We start from the raw sequence: 13,632 nt of genomic DNA, 5'->3' as shown, positions 1-13,632 counted from the left end.
AATACATGTATTTGAACTACTGCCCATCCCTTTTAACCTATAGCCTATAAATAAATTAAAAACTCTGATATTAGCTGATAATCAATTTAGTACAAATACATTATTCATCCAAATAATACCAATGAAACAATGAGACAATGAAAAAAAGTATTTTTGGTTCAAAGATTCAGTTATCAATACATGAAAGACAGGTTAGACATACCACACATATATTGTGCATCCACACAGAAACCTGTTAGCATTTTTGGATTTTCATTAAGACATTTACTGTTTATTAAAAGCTAAGCACAAACTCCAAGCCTTCATTTCTAGTCTGCTGACAGCTAGTCTTTGACAAGAAAGCCTAAAGCTTAAAACTTTCAAATCTAGCCATCTTGTCTTTATATATGCACACTCTCTCAACATTTTAAAGAGCAGCAATGAGGAAAGACCAATGAAATGGAGAAAGAGTGCAAGCTTACAGCGAGGCACTGGAAAGTGTGAGTAAATGCAAAAATAACAATTGCTCCATAAGTCTCCCCAAGCACCATCGCATCTATATTTCTAGTCTTTTTCTTATTTTCTTCCGATTGTGTGCTGGTCTCCGCAATCTCAGGTTTTACTATCCTTGTGGGAACATTTGGGCTTCACGATGAAGGAAAAACCTGGCCCACACACATACAGTACCAACATAAGAAGAGTCACAACCTGACATGACTGACATCTTTTGTTTGTTTCTCTCTGTTGATGTTACTGAATTTCTTAAACAGGTCTATTCATCACGTCGCTGCTAAATCTGTCGAACACATGATTCAGCAAACACTGGGAAAACCTGTCACCCAGACTGCAGAAGCAGCAGTTTTTGGCTATTGTGTGCATGTGTGAATAAGACAGCATGTATCTATAATACAAAGTGCTATATTAAATATGTCTTTGGCAGCATTTGTAAAACAGCTCTAAAGTGTTTGTTAGACACATAGGAAGTGGGTGTGTGTCTGTGTGTGTGTGTATCTCTCGCTCTCCCTGGGTGAACGTTTAGTTTCTGGCAAGGATCAGGCTGCCCAAGCTGGCATGCTACGGAATGACAGACGGCCTGTGTGAATGTCTGTGGTTCCTTCTGTATTAAGTGTGTGTGCGGGTCACGGGGCACAGTCATTAGGCCCCGTCGGCTGCAGGCTGAGGGGAAGTGTACTGCCGATTTCCTTGTTCACCAACTTTCTCCTTCACAGTCCACTGAGAACTGATCCATTATCTACAGCTGTGAGCCAATCACACCTACAGCAGCCTGGCAACAGGTCACGCGAACACACATACGGTCTCACACAACACAAGTGCACTAAAAGCTTTTCTCATTCACAACACATCTGCACAGAACTTGGGCCGACAAACAAAACACAACAGTGCGTCAAAATTCCTCACTTACTTTGCTTTTTATGCACTGCAGACACTTTTTTAACTTGTTATCTTGATTTCTTACTCTAAAAATATGTCAGTATGCTTAAAACAAGAAACATTTATTTGGATATTTGACTGTATTTTTTTTACTTCTTCTAAGCATCAAACGCTGCATAATAGTCTGTATTGTCTGTCCGTCTACCTTAAAAAAAAAAATACATTGAATATATATAATTTTAATATATATATATATATATATATATATGTGTGTGTGTGTGTGTGTGTGTGTACACTGCATGTATAATTATTAGGCATGTTGAAATTCTGATATTTTTTTCATTTAATCATTTATAAGTGATCTATAATTGTCCATGAAGGCTGGAAGTAAAAACAACTCAGATGTGCAGAATTATTAGGCATGTTTACTTTTACTGATAAATTGAGCCAAAAAAGATGTTTAACTCAGTCTGAGATGTCAAAAATGATTAAATCTCCATGAGAAATATTCAAAACTGATGCAATACAGAAAGTGCAAAGTAAAGACATGACTACTGGACAGGAAAATGCTCACTGTGACAGTGGGGTCAGAAAAAAAAAAGACATGTTAACTGCAAAAGCATTAAGAATTAATGTGAAGAATTAGGTGTTAAACCATCAAGAACCATTTAGTCTCCAGCACCAAAATGTAGCAAAAACTTACCCTCACTTAATAAGAACAACTGCTGAAATGTTGTGAAATACATTACGACAATTTTTTTATAGGCTTTATAGACAAATAAGTCTATATAAGTCTTCAAACAGTGGTCCTCTTGTGCCACTGTTTGAAGAATTTATCTCCCAGAATCTGGCAGTAAGTTTTAGGAGCCCATTTTTATTCCATCTCCTATCCTGAAAAGTCTGTCATGCAGGATTGACTTAAAATGAGCTCTTAAAACTTACTGCCAGATTCTGGAAGATAAATTCTTCAAACAGTGGTACAAAAGAATGTGGTGCTGGACAATAATATATTATTTATAAATGATTAAATACAAAATCAATGCTAGTTAAGACTGATTATATATAATATCATGAAGAATATATAAATATATACATACATATACACTGAACAAAATAATAAAAGCAACACTTTTGTTTTTGCCCCCATTTTTCATGAGCTGAACTCAAAGATCTATGACTTTTTCTCTGTACACAAAAGGCCTATTTCTCTCAAATATTGTTCACCAAATCTGTCTAAATCTGTGTTAGTGAGTTAATCCATCCACCTCACAGGTGTGGCATATCAAGATGCTAATTAGACAGAATGATTATTGCACAGGCGTGTTTTAGGCTGGCCACATTAAAAGGCCACTCTAAAATGTGCAGTTTTACTGTATTGGGGGGTCCGAAAACCAGTCAGTATCTGGTGTGACCACCATTTGCCTCACACAGTGCAACACATCTCCTTCACATAGAGTTGATCAGGTTGGTGATTGTGGTCTGTGAAATGTTGGTCCACTCCTCTTCAAATGCTGGGTGAAGTTGCTGGATATTGGCAGGAACTGAAACACGCTGTCGTATACACCGGTCCAGAGCATCCCACACATGTTTAATGGGTGACATGTCCAGTTTAGTATGCTGGCCATGCAAGAATTGGGATGTTTTAAGCTTCCATTAATTGTGTACAGATCCTTGAAACATGGGGCTGTGCATTTTCATGCTGCAACATGAGGTGATGGTCATGGATGAATGGCATCACAATGGGCACCACTCAATCCAACACAATGACATCAGCAAACCGCTTACCAACACGAAGCCATACATGGTGTCTACCATCTGCCCTGTAGAGTGAAAACCGGGATTCATCCATGAAGAGTACACCTCTCCAAAGTGCCAGACGCCATCGAATGAGAGCATTTGCCCACTCAAGGTGGTCACGATGACATTATGCAAATCGATTGTTGCTACAACTGTCTGGGTGGCTGGTCTCAGACGATCTTGGAGGTGAAGATGCTGATGTGGAGGTCCTGGGCTGTTGTGTTTACATGTGGTTTGTGGTTGTGAGGCCGGTCGGATGTACCGCCAAATTCTCTGAAACGCCTTTGGAGACGGCTTATGTTAGAGTAATGAACATTCAATTGACGTGCTATGGTCGACATTCCTGCAGTCAGCATGCTATTTGGACATTTGTTAAAATATATTTTGTCTGTCTACTATTTTTAATATTTATCTAAATATCTATTGTTTTACATATGTTTTTAAAAATATATGAGTTTTATTTGAATATTTATATTTATTTAAAATATGTCAGTTTTTTATACATAAGTATTTTTTTCATATAATGTTTTTATTTGAATTTTTGTAAACTATCTCTGTGTTTGACTTTTTAAAATACTTAAAATACTGAATATAAAATAAAATGAGATTTTTCACATTTAATAGATGGGACAGAACTGACAGGGAATAATAAGAACTATTTTCTAGAAACTATCAAAGACAGGTAAATGCCACACTGTGCTCACATGTGCTCTGTCCACCAGGTCATCAGATAAACTCATTTCTAACAGTCATGTTATGCAGTGCACACACACATCTGTTAAATTACATGGGATATGAACAAGAGGTGACTGTGATTAAAAATACGCAATTCTCAATTCTGACACTTTTACAATCACTCCAAATGAATTTCTGCCTGCCTCTCACTTCTCCCATGATTCCACTGCTATTTACCAGCAGAATGAATGTGTAGGATTGCCTGGGTCCCTTTGGCCAATCCCACACACGCCTGTCTCACTGCCCTCTCTCTCACATCTTGGAGTACATTCAATTTTAATTTCCAAACTGCTGCCATATTGTGAGGCTGGCATGCGGCTCAGTCTAGCATAGAATTCCATTAACCCACTCCCTACTGTTCAGACGTCCCTGCAGACAAACACACGGCCCAGTGCTCAGCCTCACTCACACATCCATGCCTCTTTTTCTGTCTGTCTGCGCTACCTTTATCTCATTTAAAGGGGTCATTATTTACCCACATTTTTTACAGACTTTGTCTGAAGAACACAAAATAAGTAATTTAGAATAATGTACTGGCTGCTCTTTTTATAAGTTACAATGAATAGGGTCTGAAACTCGCTTTAAAGCTGCAGTAGGGAACTTTTGACGCTCTAGCGGTTAATAAACAGAACTGCTTGCGTCTTGCGGAAGAACATTGTGGCCGGAGCTACACCAGTCACTTTGAATGCACCTTGAATATAAAAGCCTTGAATATATAACTGAACATATCATTGATATAATTGTCTATTAAACCTAGCATTGTATATTACGAATATTGTTGGCTTTTGATTAATTACTTTGTTTCTCCTCTTTTCTAAGTTGCTTTGGATAAAAGTGTCATAAAAATTAATAGTCATATAAACCAATTTTATGATCCTTTAACAACTTGAATATTCATTTATTTAAATATTTGTTATGTTTTGTTTAAATACTTAAACATCTATGCTTTATTTAAATATTTATTTATTTAAATATATGATTATTTAAATATTTATGTGTAACCAAACAAAAATTATTATTATTATTATATATATTTTAAACTTTGGAACAGAACTGACAGGTATTCATAGATATTTTATCTGGAAATTATTGTTTTGACATTTGAAATATTCCGGCTCACTGAAATGAGTGACGGTCAGTGAACGACTAATGTTTTGGTCTGTACCTCACTCTACCACAACACTTTAGAAGATTTCCAAAATACTGCATGTCTTATGCACAACTTTTATGATCTTTTTATGATGCTTTGTCTCCTTTTCGAAGCTTTAAGGGTCCAGTTGCTATTCACTGCAATCGCCTGGAAAACAGCAGCCAGCACATGATTCACAATATCTCCTTTTGTGCTACAACTTGGACGTGGAACAACATGAGGGTAATTAAATGATGACAGAATCTTCATTTGTGGCTGAACAATTCCTCTAATCTTCGTAGCTCAGGGTTTTTCCCCATCTCTCGCTCTGAAGGTCGTGGTTCTGTGGATCTGAAGGGACGTGTGGCCTCTGGGGAAAAGCCATTTGAGAAGCTCTGTCTCTCCGCCAAAACCACGAGTTGAGTGGCGGCATTGATCTCTGCACACACATACACAAACACATGCACACACAAAATGCTCTCCACCTCCTCCTCCTCCATCGATTGCTGGGCGTGAACGAGCGATTAGCTCTGTATCCAGCAAAGAGCCTCATCACTGGACTAAGGCAGTGTTTCTTTTGTAAAAGACAAACATCCGTATTCTGCTCAGCAGTAAAACCAATGCACACGCACACATATACATACAGCATCAAACGCTCTGCTCGGCGACCCTGTGGCGACAACCATTATTTGTCTGATCCAGAATTGACAGGAAGGGTGCAAGAGAGGATGAGAGAGAATGGGAAGTGAGGGATAAAAAGGAACGGAGACAAATGCTAATGTGGGTAGATTTCCAGTGAGTTGAATGCGTCGCCTTCACCGCGCTTCATTGCACACAAATACCATCATTTCTGCACAGCGGTGTGGAGGGTGGAGTGAGAACGAAGAGAAAAAAATAAAGAGCTAAACAGTGAGAGGAAGTCATTTGTTCATAGCGGTGAAATGTGGAGGGAGGTGGTCGCGTCTTGACAGGTCAAATTGCAGGTGAATAAAAGTTGAGGAGATGCTATCAACAGGAGTGCGGCTATTAGGTGAGACGACTTAACGCTTCTGATTACACCTCAGAGACACACACACACACACACAAAAATAGCCTCATGTTGTTTTTTCAGAGGACTGAACAGTGGTGCTGGGGAAGAGTTCACTAACATTAGCAATGCTAGCATACCCGCTCAGCTGTTTTCAAAATACTTATTTATTACTCAGCAGTAGTCTCAGAAGACCCTGCTTGGCTTTCAGCATCTTTTTTCAGCAGTAAAGTAAATGTTTGGTTAAATATTCTTGCTTTTTATCATTTAATTGTTCATTCGAGATGAAATTACTGTTTACAAACAAAAACGATCAACAATGGTACTTCTACAGGTTGTTCCACCATCCAGATTAAAGCATTTTCATTGAGCTGAAAATGAACAAAAAGTGTTTGAACAAAAATGTGCGCAAGTATCACACTTTAATTAAGAGTCTTAATTAAAGGGGGGGGTGAAATGCTATTTCATGCATACTGAGTTTTTTACACTGTTAATGAGTTGGATTCCCATGCTAAACATGGACAAAGTTCCAAAAATTAAGTTGTACGTTTGAAGGAGTATTTCTGTTCTAAAAATACCTCTTCCGGAATGTCACAAGTTTCGGAAAAAGGTTTTTTTCGAGTATGGCTCTGTGTGACGTTAGATGGAGCAGAATTTCCTTATATGGGTCCTAAGGGCACGTCTGCCGGAAGAGCGCGCGCTCCCGTATAGCGAGGCTGAGCACAGACATTCACTGATCAGAGCGAGAGCGTCGCGAAATGTCACAAAAGAAGTGTGTTTTTGATTACCAGGGCAAGACAACCCTGCACAGATTACCAAAAAAAAAAAAAAAACAGCATTAAGGGACCAGTGGATGGAGTTTATTTTTACAGAGCATCAACAGAGTTGTGCACGTGTTTGTGTTTGTTCCCTGCATTTCGAAGATGCTTGTTTTACAAACAAGGCCCAGTTTGACGCCGGATTTGCACATCGTATATTTCTTAAGGATAATGCAGTCCCAACGAAAAAGGGTCACAATCGTGTGTTGGAACCGCAGGCGGTGAGTAAAACTGCTTCAAATATCTCTGTGTTGTTAACTTAGCTATCGGCGCGTAAGCACATCAAGTAAACAACATGCGATGTTGTCATCAAACTGCACTTCCCACATGTACAGCTTAAAAAAAAAAAAAAAAGACGACATAAAGTGGAACTTAGTCATTTTCCAAAACCGCTAAGCAAATATATACAGTTTCAATACATACCACATAGAGACGTCCTGCTGTAGTCGTTGCTACTGCAGCTCTTGTTAAATTTCAGCCTCTGGATCTGATTCTGGATCATAAATATACGCTGAATCTGACTGTTAGCCATAGTTTGTTTTGGATGATGTTTTTTTCCTCACGGTAATGTCACAGCTTCCAAACGCTCTCAACGCAAAAGCCTACTCACGCTCGCGATTCTTTAGCTCCGCCCACACGTCACCCCTCCAGCCGCTCATGTTTTTCCGGAAAAAAAAAAAATCGGTACAGACTATCTTTCTCTTATGAATATAATAAAACTAAAGACTTTTTGGAGATATGAAGGATGCAGTACTACTCTATAGGTTCTCAAGATTAACAGGAGATTGAGTGAAAATGAGCATTTCACCCCCCCTTTAAACTTATTTAAACGTACAGGGCCGTTGAATGCTTGAATCTGATTGGCTGATGAACGTTCAGAAGTGTGCAATTATTTTTCTGGGAAACGCACAGTGAATGTAGTTCCAGGCAGCTCTCTTGACCCTATTACAGTTCCATATCACTTCATAGTTAACAGTAATAACGGTCACGCAGTTTGCACAAAAGGTTGATGATTTAATCAGTTATCAGCCTATATAGTGTAGCATCTTAAAGGCTACACATGACTTTTCTCACTAGCGAGGTAATAACAGCGCTTTTTAGAGATGTACAGAGGTAGCCTAATTCATACAGAATAAGCATCCATAACCAGCTAGTAAAAGAGGCATTGGATGAGATGCGGAATAAATAATCCTACTCACAATAGCGATTCAAGTACAAAATCCGGACGAATCCCTTTAAATAAATCATCTGATCGTTGTCTTGAGGTGTGGTAACCGTAGTATAAGCGGAATAATTGACTCCAGGCAGTTGAATTATTAGAAAAATAATTAAATGAAATAAACTCCGCTTTGCATCGTGGCCGCATCACCACCTCAGGTGTGCATTATTTTTCTAATAATTCAATGGCCCGTCGTCAATTATTCCTTACTTATATATTAATTATATATATATATATATATATATATATATATATATATATATATATATATATATATATATATATATATATATATATATATAGGTTGTCTGCAATTTTTCTACAAAGGAATACAAATTACTGACTAAAAAACATTACATTGCAAATTTGCATTTATTTTGAATGTAGTAAGTGCAGATGATTAGAAATAATAAGACCTTTTTAGTTTTCTTAGTATTTCATGTACATTTACACTTCTCTAAAAGTTTGGATACCCCTATAAGTTTCATAGTGTGGACTAGACAATTTAGTGTTGCTTACGCTTTTTGCACAAACAAATAGTAACTTGCTATCACTGTTTATCAATATTTTGATTCAGTACATGTGTTATTATACTGTTATCATATTGTGTTGTCTTTTTGTGCAAAGTAATTAAAAATACTGAAAATGTAAGCTTTTGCTGATCCAAAATCCAAAAACCTGTAAACTTTATTATTTTTTTATTTTATTTATTGCTAATACATGAAAATAATTTCTATAATAATTCTATAATAATTTCTAAAATGTAATGTTGACCCTATGAGTAGCTTAATTGCAAAATTGTGAACAAGTGCTTAAACTCATGTTAAAAGTGTGCATCTTTAGCAAAATACAGTTTCAAAGTAAGTAGTCTGTGTGAGAAACTTTTCTTTTTCAATAATTTATATATTTATTCAAATAATACATATATATATATTTTGCCACGTCTGTCACGTCATTGACTCCTGGGCAAGTTGAGTCCATATAAATGTTTGTATCCATATAAGACCGGAGCTGATCCAAAACGAGTTTGAGATAATGAGTCATTTCCCCATCTCTGTTTTCATGCTGAGCCAAATCTGGCTATAGCTCGTGACGCAGGAACAAAAGTTGACATGAGGCTACAGCTTGGAGCATTGCGTGATGTGGGCGCTCCGGTCCTCCAGCACAGGAACTGGAGTGACCGGTTCTGTGTTACTGACACTGATCCTGAGGGAGGCCTGTCGGTCAGTCTGTGTGCGCAAGTGTGATGGAGCTGCTGGCAGGTAGCCTGATACAGCCCCGGCCTTAATGAGCTCAATGTGAGCACCACCAGGCCAATCCTTCATCTGCCCCCTCCGCCTTTCAGCAGAGACCTGCTCTGACCACAAAGACCCCACAGAGAGGAACCGATTCGCTGGCCTTTCTTGCATCTCCCATCCTGATGCTCTCAAATGGAAACTAAGCATCCTCCCCTCACATCCACTCACAGTCTTGAGTCATGCTGGGAAAGCTGGGTCATTCTCGCCAGCAACAATCGAACAACTTACATCTGAACAAGACACCAGATGTGAAGCTAATATATGAGAGAATTGCTCCAAAGATAGAGAGCTGCCTATAGAGTCAGTGTTTTAAGGCATAACAGACACAAAAGCTGCTCCAGAATTTCAAAACAACTTAATTGTGTTGCCTTCTAAGCTGTAAAAGTTTGAGTTTATGTGACAATAATAATAACTGTAATTATAAAAAGAGACTGACATAAGATAAATACAGTCAATAAATTGTTATTATATTATTACCTATTTATCTTCATGTATTACAAAGATGATTATTATTTGATGATTCATTATTATTTTATTATTGATATTTTGCAATAATGTTAAAAATGTAAAATTAACAAATAAATTAATAAAATAATAATAATATTACTACTACTATAATTAATTTGCAATAATGAAATCATGTTACTAGAAAAATAAGAGTGCAATTTTGTTTTTATAGTAATATAAAATTAATAAATGTATACAATTAAATATTTTAATAATATAATTTATATAGTATTATAAAATTTGTCTATATAGACAAAAACACATGAGGAGACTAGGTTTTAAAATAAAATAATAATAATAATAATAATAATAATAATAATAATAATAATAATAATAATAATAATAATAATAATAAATGGTTGCAATTTGTAAAATTAGTTAGTTATTAAATACTATTGGTCTATTTAGACATAAATTTTTTATTATTAAAATGTGCCTATACAGACCAAAGGACTAGATGCTGCTTATTAGGTTTTTTTAAAATGAGTCAACGCACCTCATCATTCCAGACCACAAGAACACAGAGACAAAAATAAAATAAAAACAAGACAAAAGAGAGATTAAAGGAAAAGACTGAAAACCTACTTAAGACGTTTTTTCTCCATGATGTGTGAAATGCTAGCCCACCATATGAGCTACAGATTGACCATTTCTCACATTTTGAATTATGCATCACACCATGTGAAGGAAAACTGCCAGCTCAGACACACACACACACACACACACACACACATGCACACACACACAGTCCAAGTGGCGCTAAGTTTCGCATTGGGCTGTTCATAAATAATACCATCATGCACTGGGTCTACAACTGGGTCTGCTCGCGGGACCGTTTGAATTATGCAGAGACTTGCACAGTTTGTGCCCCTTCACACACACACACACACATACACAAACAAAGCATCGAACATACAAGCCACACGCACACCAACCAACCCGCACAAACCGACTGTCAAGACCATTTTCACCTATCAACTTTGTGAGAAATATGTCTGAACTACTAACTACTGTGTGCTCTCAAAAAAAGTGGAAACCAGAGGAAAGGGGACTTTAAAATGTGCCTGAATCAATCTGTGGTGAAGAAAGCCCAGGGATCAGGAGGTTCGTGCTGATACCTCTCAGTCATCTCTACTCTGTATTCAAATTGGGACATGTGGAGCAGAATGCAGGTTGACGTGAGTGTGATTAGTTTGGGAGGACGCTAGGATTTGCTAATGTGTATTTATGCCAGATTTGTCAGTGAGTGATATATGCTTCATGCACATAGACCTCTCTCTTGTTCACTTTACCTGCTCGCACCCATTTGGGAGAGTCAAAATCAACATAAAATCAAAACAGGATCTATTTTCTTTTATACATTCCTGGTCTTATTAGGCATGATTCAAGTGAATTTTACTCAAATTAAGAAGTGTTTGTCCTCATAATCCTTTATCCAAATATAATAATTTAGCTAAATGTACCTTCTTAGTTTTCAAACCCTGTCCCGCCCATCTGACTCCATTCTAAGTAACAATGACTGCATTTTTCCAAAGCAGAAAGGAGAATATTCCACTACCCCAAGTACTGTACATGACAGCAAGAAACAAAAGGATGGAAAAAGAAACAATAATTATGTACAAAAGTAAACGCAAAAACAAAACAAACAAACAAAAGACAACCACAAATAAAAAACAAAGTAAAAAACACTCAATTAAATGCACAAAAAAAATCCATATGCAAAACAAAAATAAAAACAGACTAAAACAAAAACAACAAAATAAAAACAAAGCAATTTTTTTTATAAATCTTGACACAAAACAAACATAAACCAAACACAAAATAAAACATAACAAATACCTAATACAAAACCAAATGAATGTCAAAATATAAATAAGAATAACAAGGGATCTGACAAAAACCTTTAAATTCATTTTATCGGCAAATCAGTTTTGGAAATGACCGATACCGATAACCATAAAAATGCTTAATATCGGCACCGATAATCAGTCGACCCCTAAAGACAGCCATGTTCTCTAGACTTATCTATTGTTAAATAAATCAAAGAAACACTATACTCTTTAGGCACACCTATAAAAGCAGGTGAACACACACACATTCGCTCACCTCAAACTTCTGCCGGAATTCCTCATTGCCTTCTTCTCCTTCAGCTGGGACAGGTACGTTGAAGTACTCGCCTTCTTCCTGACTGAGCAGCTTAAACCTGCATGTATGTGTGTGTGTGTGTGTGTGTGTTTGACAGACAGAAAATAAGAGACAGTTAGATGAGAGCAGGATATGCAGTCTCACATATGGTTCAGCAACAGTGAAGACATTAATTCCTCTGATACTGGCTCCATCTGGCCGATGAAGGAATTGCACGCTTCCCTGAAACAGCATATTTTACGAAATAACCTCAGCTCATTTAAACCATTCATACGCTTACAGTTTCCCTCTCAGTAGGGACGACCTTGACTTTGTGCATGTGTGAAGAGGATTCCAACTGGTTGGAGTTGCCCCCAGACAGCTTTCAAGCATCTGAGGGACAGCATGATACCCCGTCTCATATTTAGCTCTTCTAACATCTGTGCTTCCTGATAGCAGAAAATCAGCTTCCTGTTTAACGGTGTGAGGTGACCATTGCCGGGACCCAACGAGACGACATGTTCAAAAAGCAACAGACCTACCACTGAAAGCACCTCCCTCAGAGAGAGCAGCACGCTGGGTTTCCACCTCTTTTATTGCTACTGATGTGATAGGAGGCCCTGTGTTCATCGTGCCTCTGGTCTGCGCGCGCGCATGTGTGTGTGTGTGTGCTGTGTTTATGACTGCAGATGAGTCATGGCTGCAGTACTCTCCCCCACACTCCTTCCTTTCACATCTAGACCTGCAGAGATTTTAGGGTGTGTAAGCGTCGTCCTCATCACATTCACAAAAATAGGAAAGCGTGGTAGAATGGCAAATAGCATGAAATGATCAGGGGTGTGTTTCCCAAAAGCACTTCTAGCTTACTATGGTCACAAATTCCATTGAATTCTATTGGTAAAGACAAAGACATTGAATAATATTAAAATATTGACTAATAGGATTTTTTTGTAAAATGGTTTCATTGCATTCATATTATATTATTCATAAATTATTCTTTAATTATTTTGTTATTATTTATTTTTGTTCATATTGTTTTCCATTATACTTCTAATTGTAAACCTTTTTTTAAAGACTCTTATGATCAATAAAGCTGCAATTATTTAATAAAAAATACAGTTAAAACAAACTGCTTGGTGATGGTAAAGCTACATTTTCAGCAGCCCTTACAGCCTGTTACTACTGATTTGATGCTCAATATACACCTTCTATTATCAAATGTTTTTGTTTGTTTTGTTTTTAATCAATGATACATTTATTATCAATAATAAATTATTTTCAGGATTATTTGATGAATTTAAAAAAGCAGCTTTAAATGGCATTGGCACCTACAGTATAATGCCCCTTTTTTACAAGATGTAATATTTGTCTTGGGTGTCCTCAGAATATGTCTTACCCAACAGATAATTTATTATAACAGCTGGAAAATGTAATTTTTTGTGTGCACCTAAAAAAAGAGCTGTCTCACTTTAAATGCAAATGAGCTGCATATTCCCGCCCCGTCTCCAGAATTAGAATGGTATTTCAGTGCACTTCTAACTTTTGTGTTGACAGTTCTCTTTTGGAAATTTAATAACAATAAACACATGCTGCACTTGGCGATCACG

The 13,632-nt window shown here is 37.1% G+C and overlaps 1 protein-coding gene across 2 annotated transcripts in view; it reads right to left on the bottom strand.

Annotated features, from left to right (window-relative positions):
• LOC113047295 (protein kinase C beta type) overlaps window positions 1-13,632 on the bottom strand; it is a 115,662-nt gene that overhangs the window by 40,588 nt on the left and 61,442 nt on the right. For both annotated transcript variants that reach the window (XM_026208653.1, XM_026208652.1), the window contains exon 8: window positions 12,008-12,104. In XM_026208653.1, the coding sequence (XP_026064438.1) occupies window positions 12,008-12,104 (97 nt within the window). The remainder of the gene's footprint in view (window positions 1-12,007; window positions 12,105-13,632) is intronic.

This window comes from Carassius auratus, chromosome 28 (genome assembly GCF_003368295.1).
Source record: "Carassius auratus strain Wakin chromosome 28, ASM336829v1, whole genome shotgun sequence".
Lineage (NCBI taxonomy): Eukaryota > Metazoa > Chordata > Actinopteri > Cypriniformes > Cyprinidae > Carassius > Carassius auratus.
Note: the sequence above shows the minus strand (reverse complement) of the source record. Positions and strands in the feature narration are given on the sequence as shown.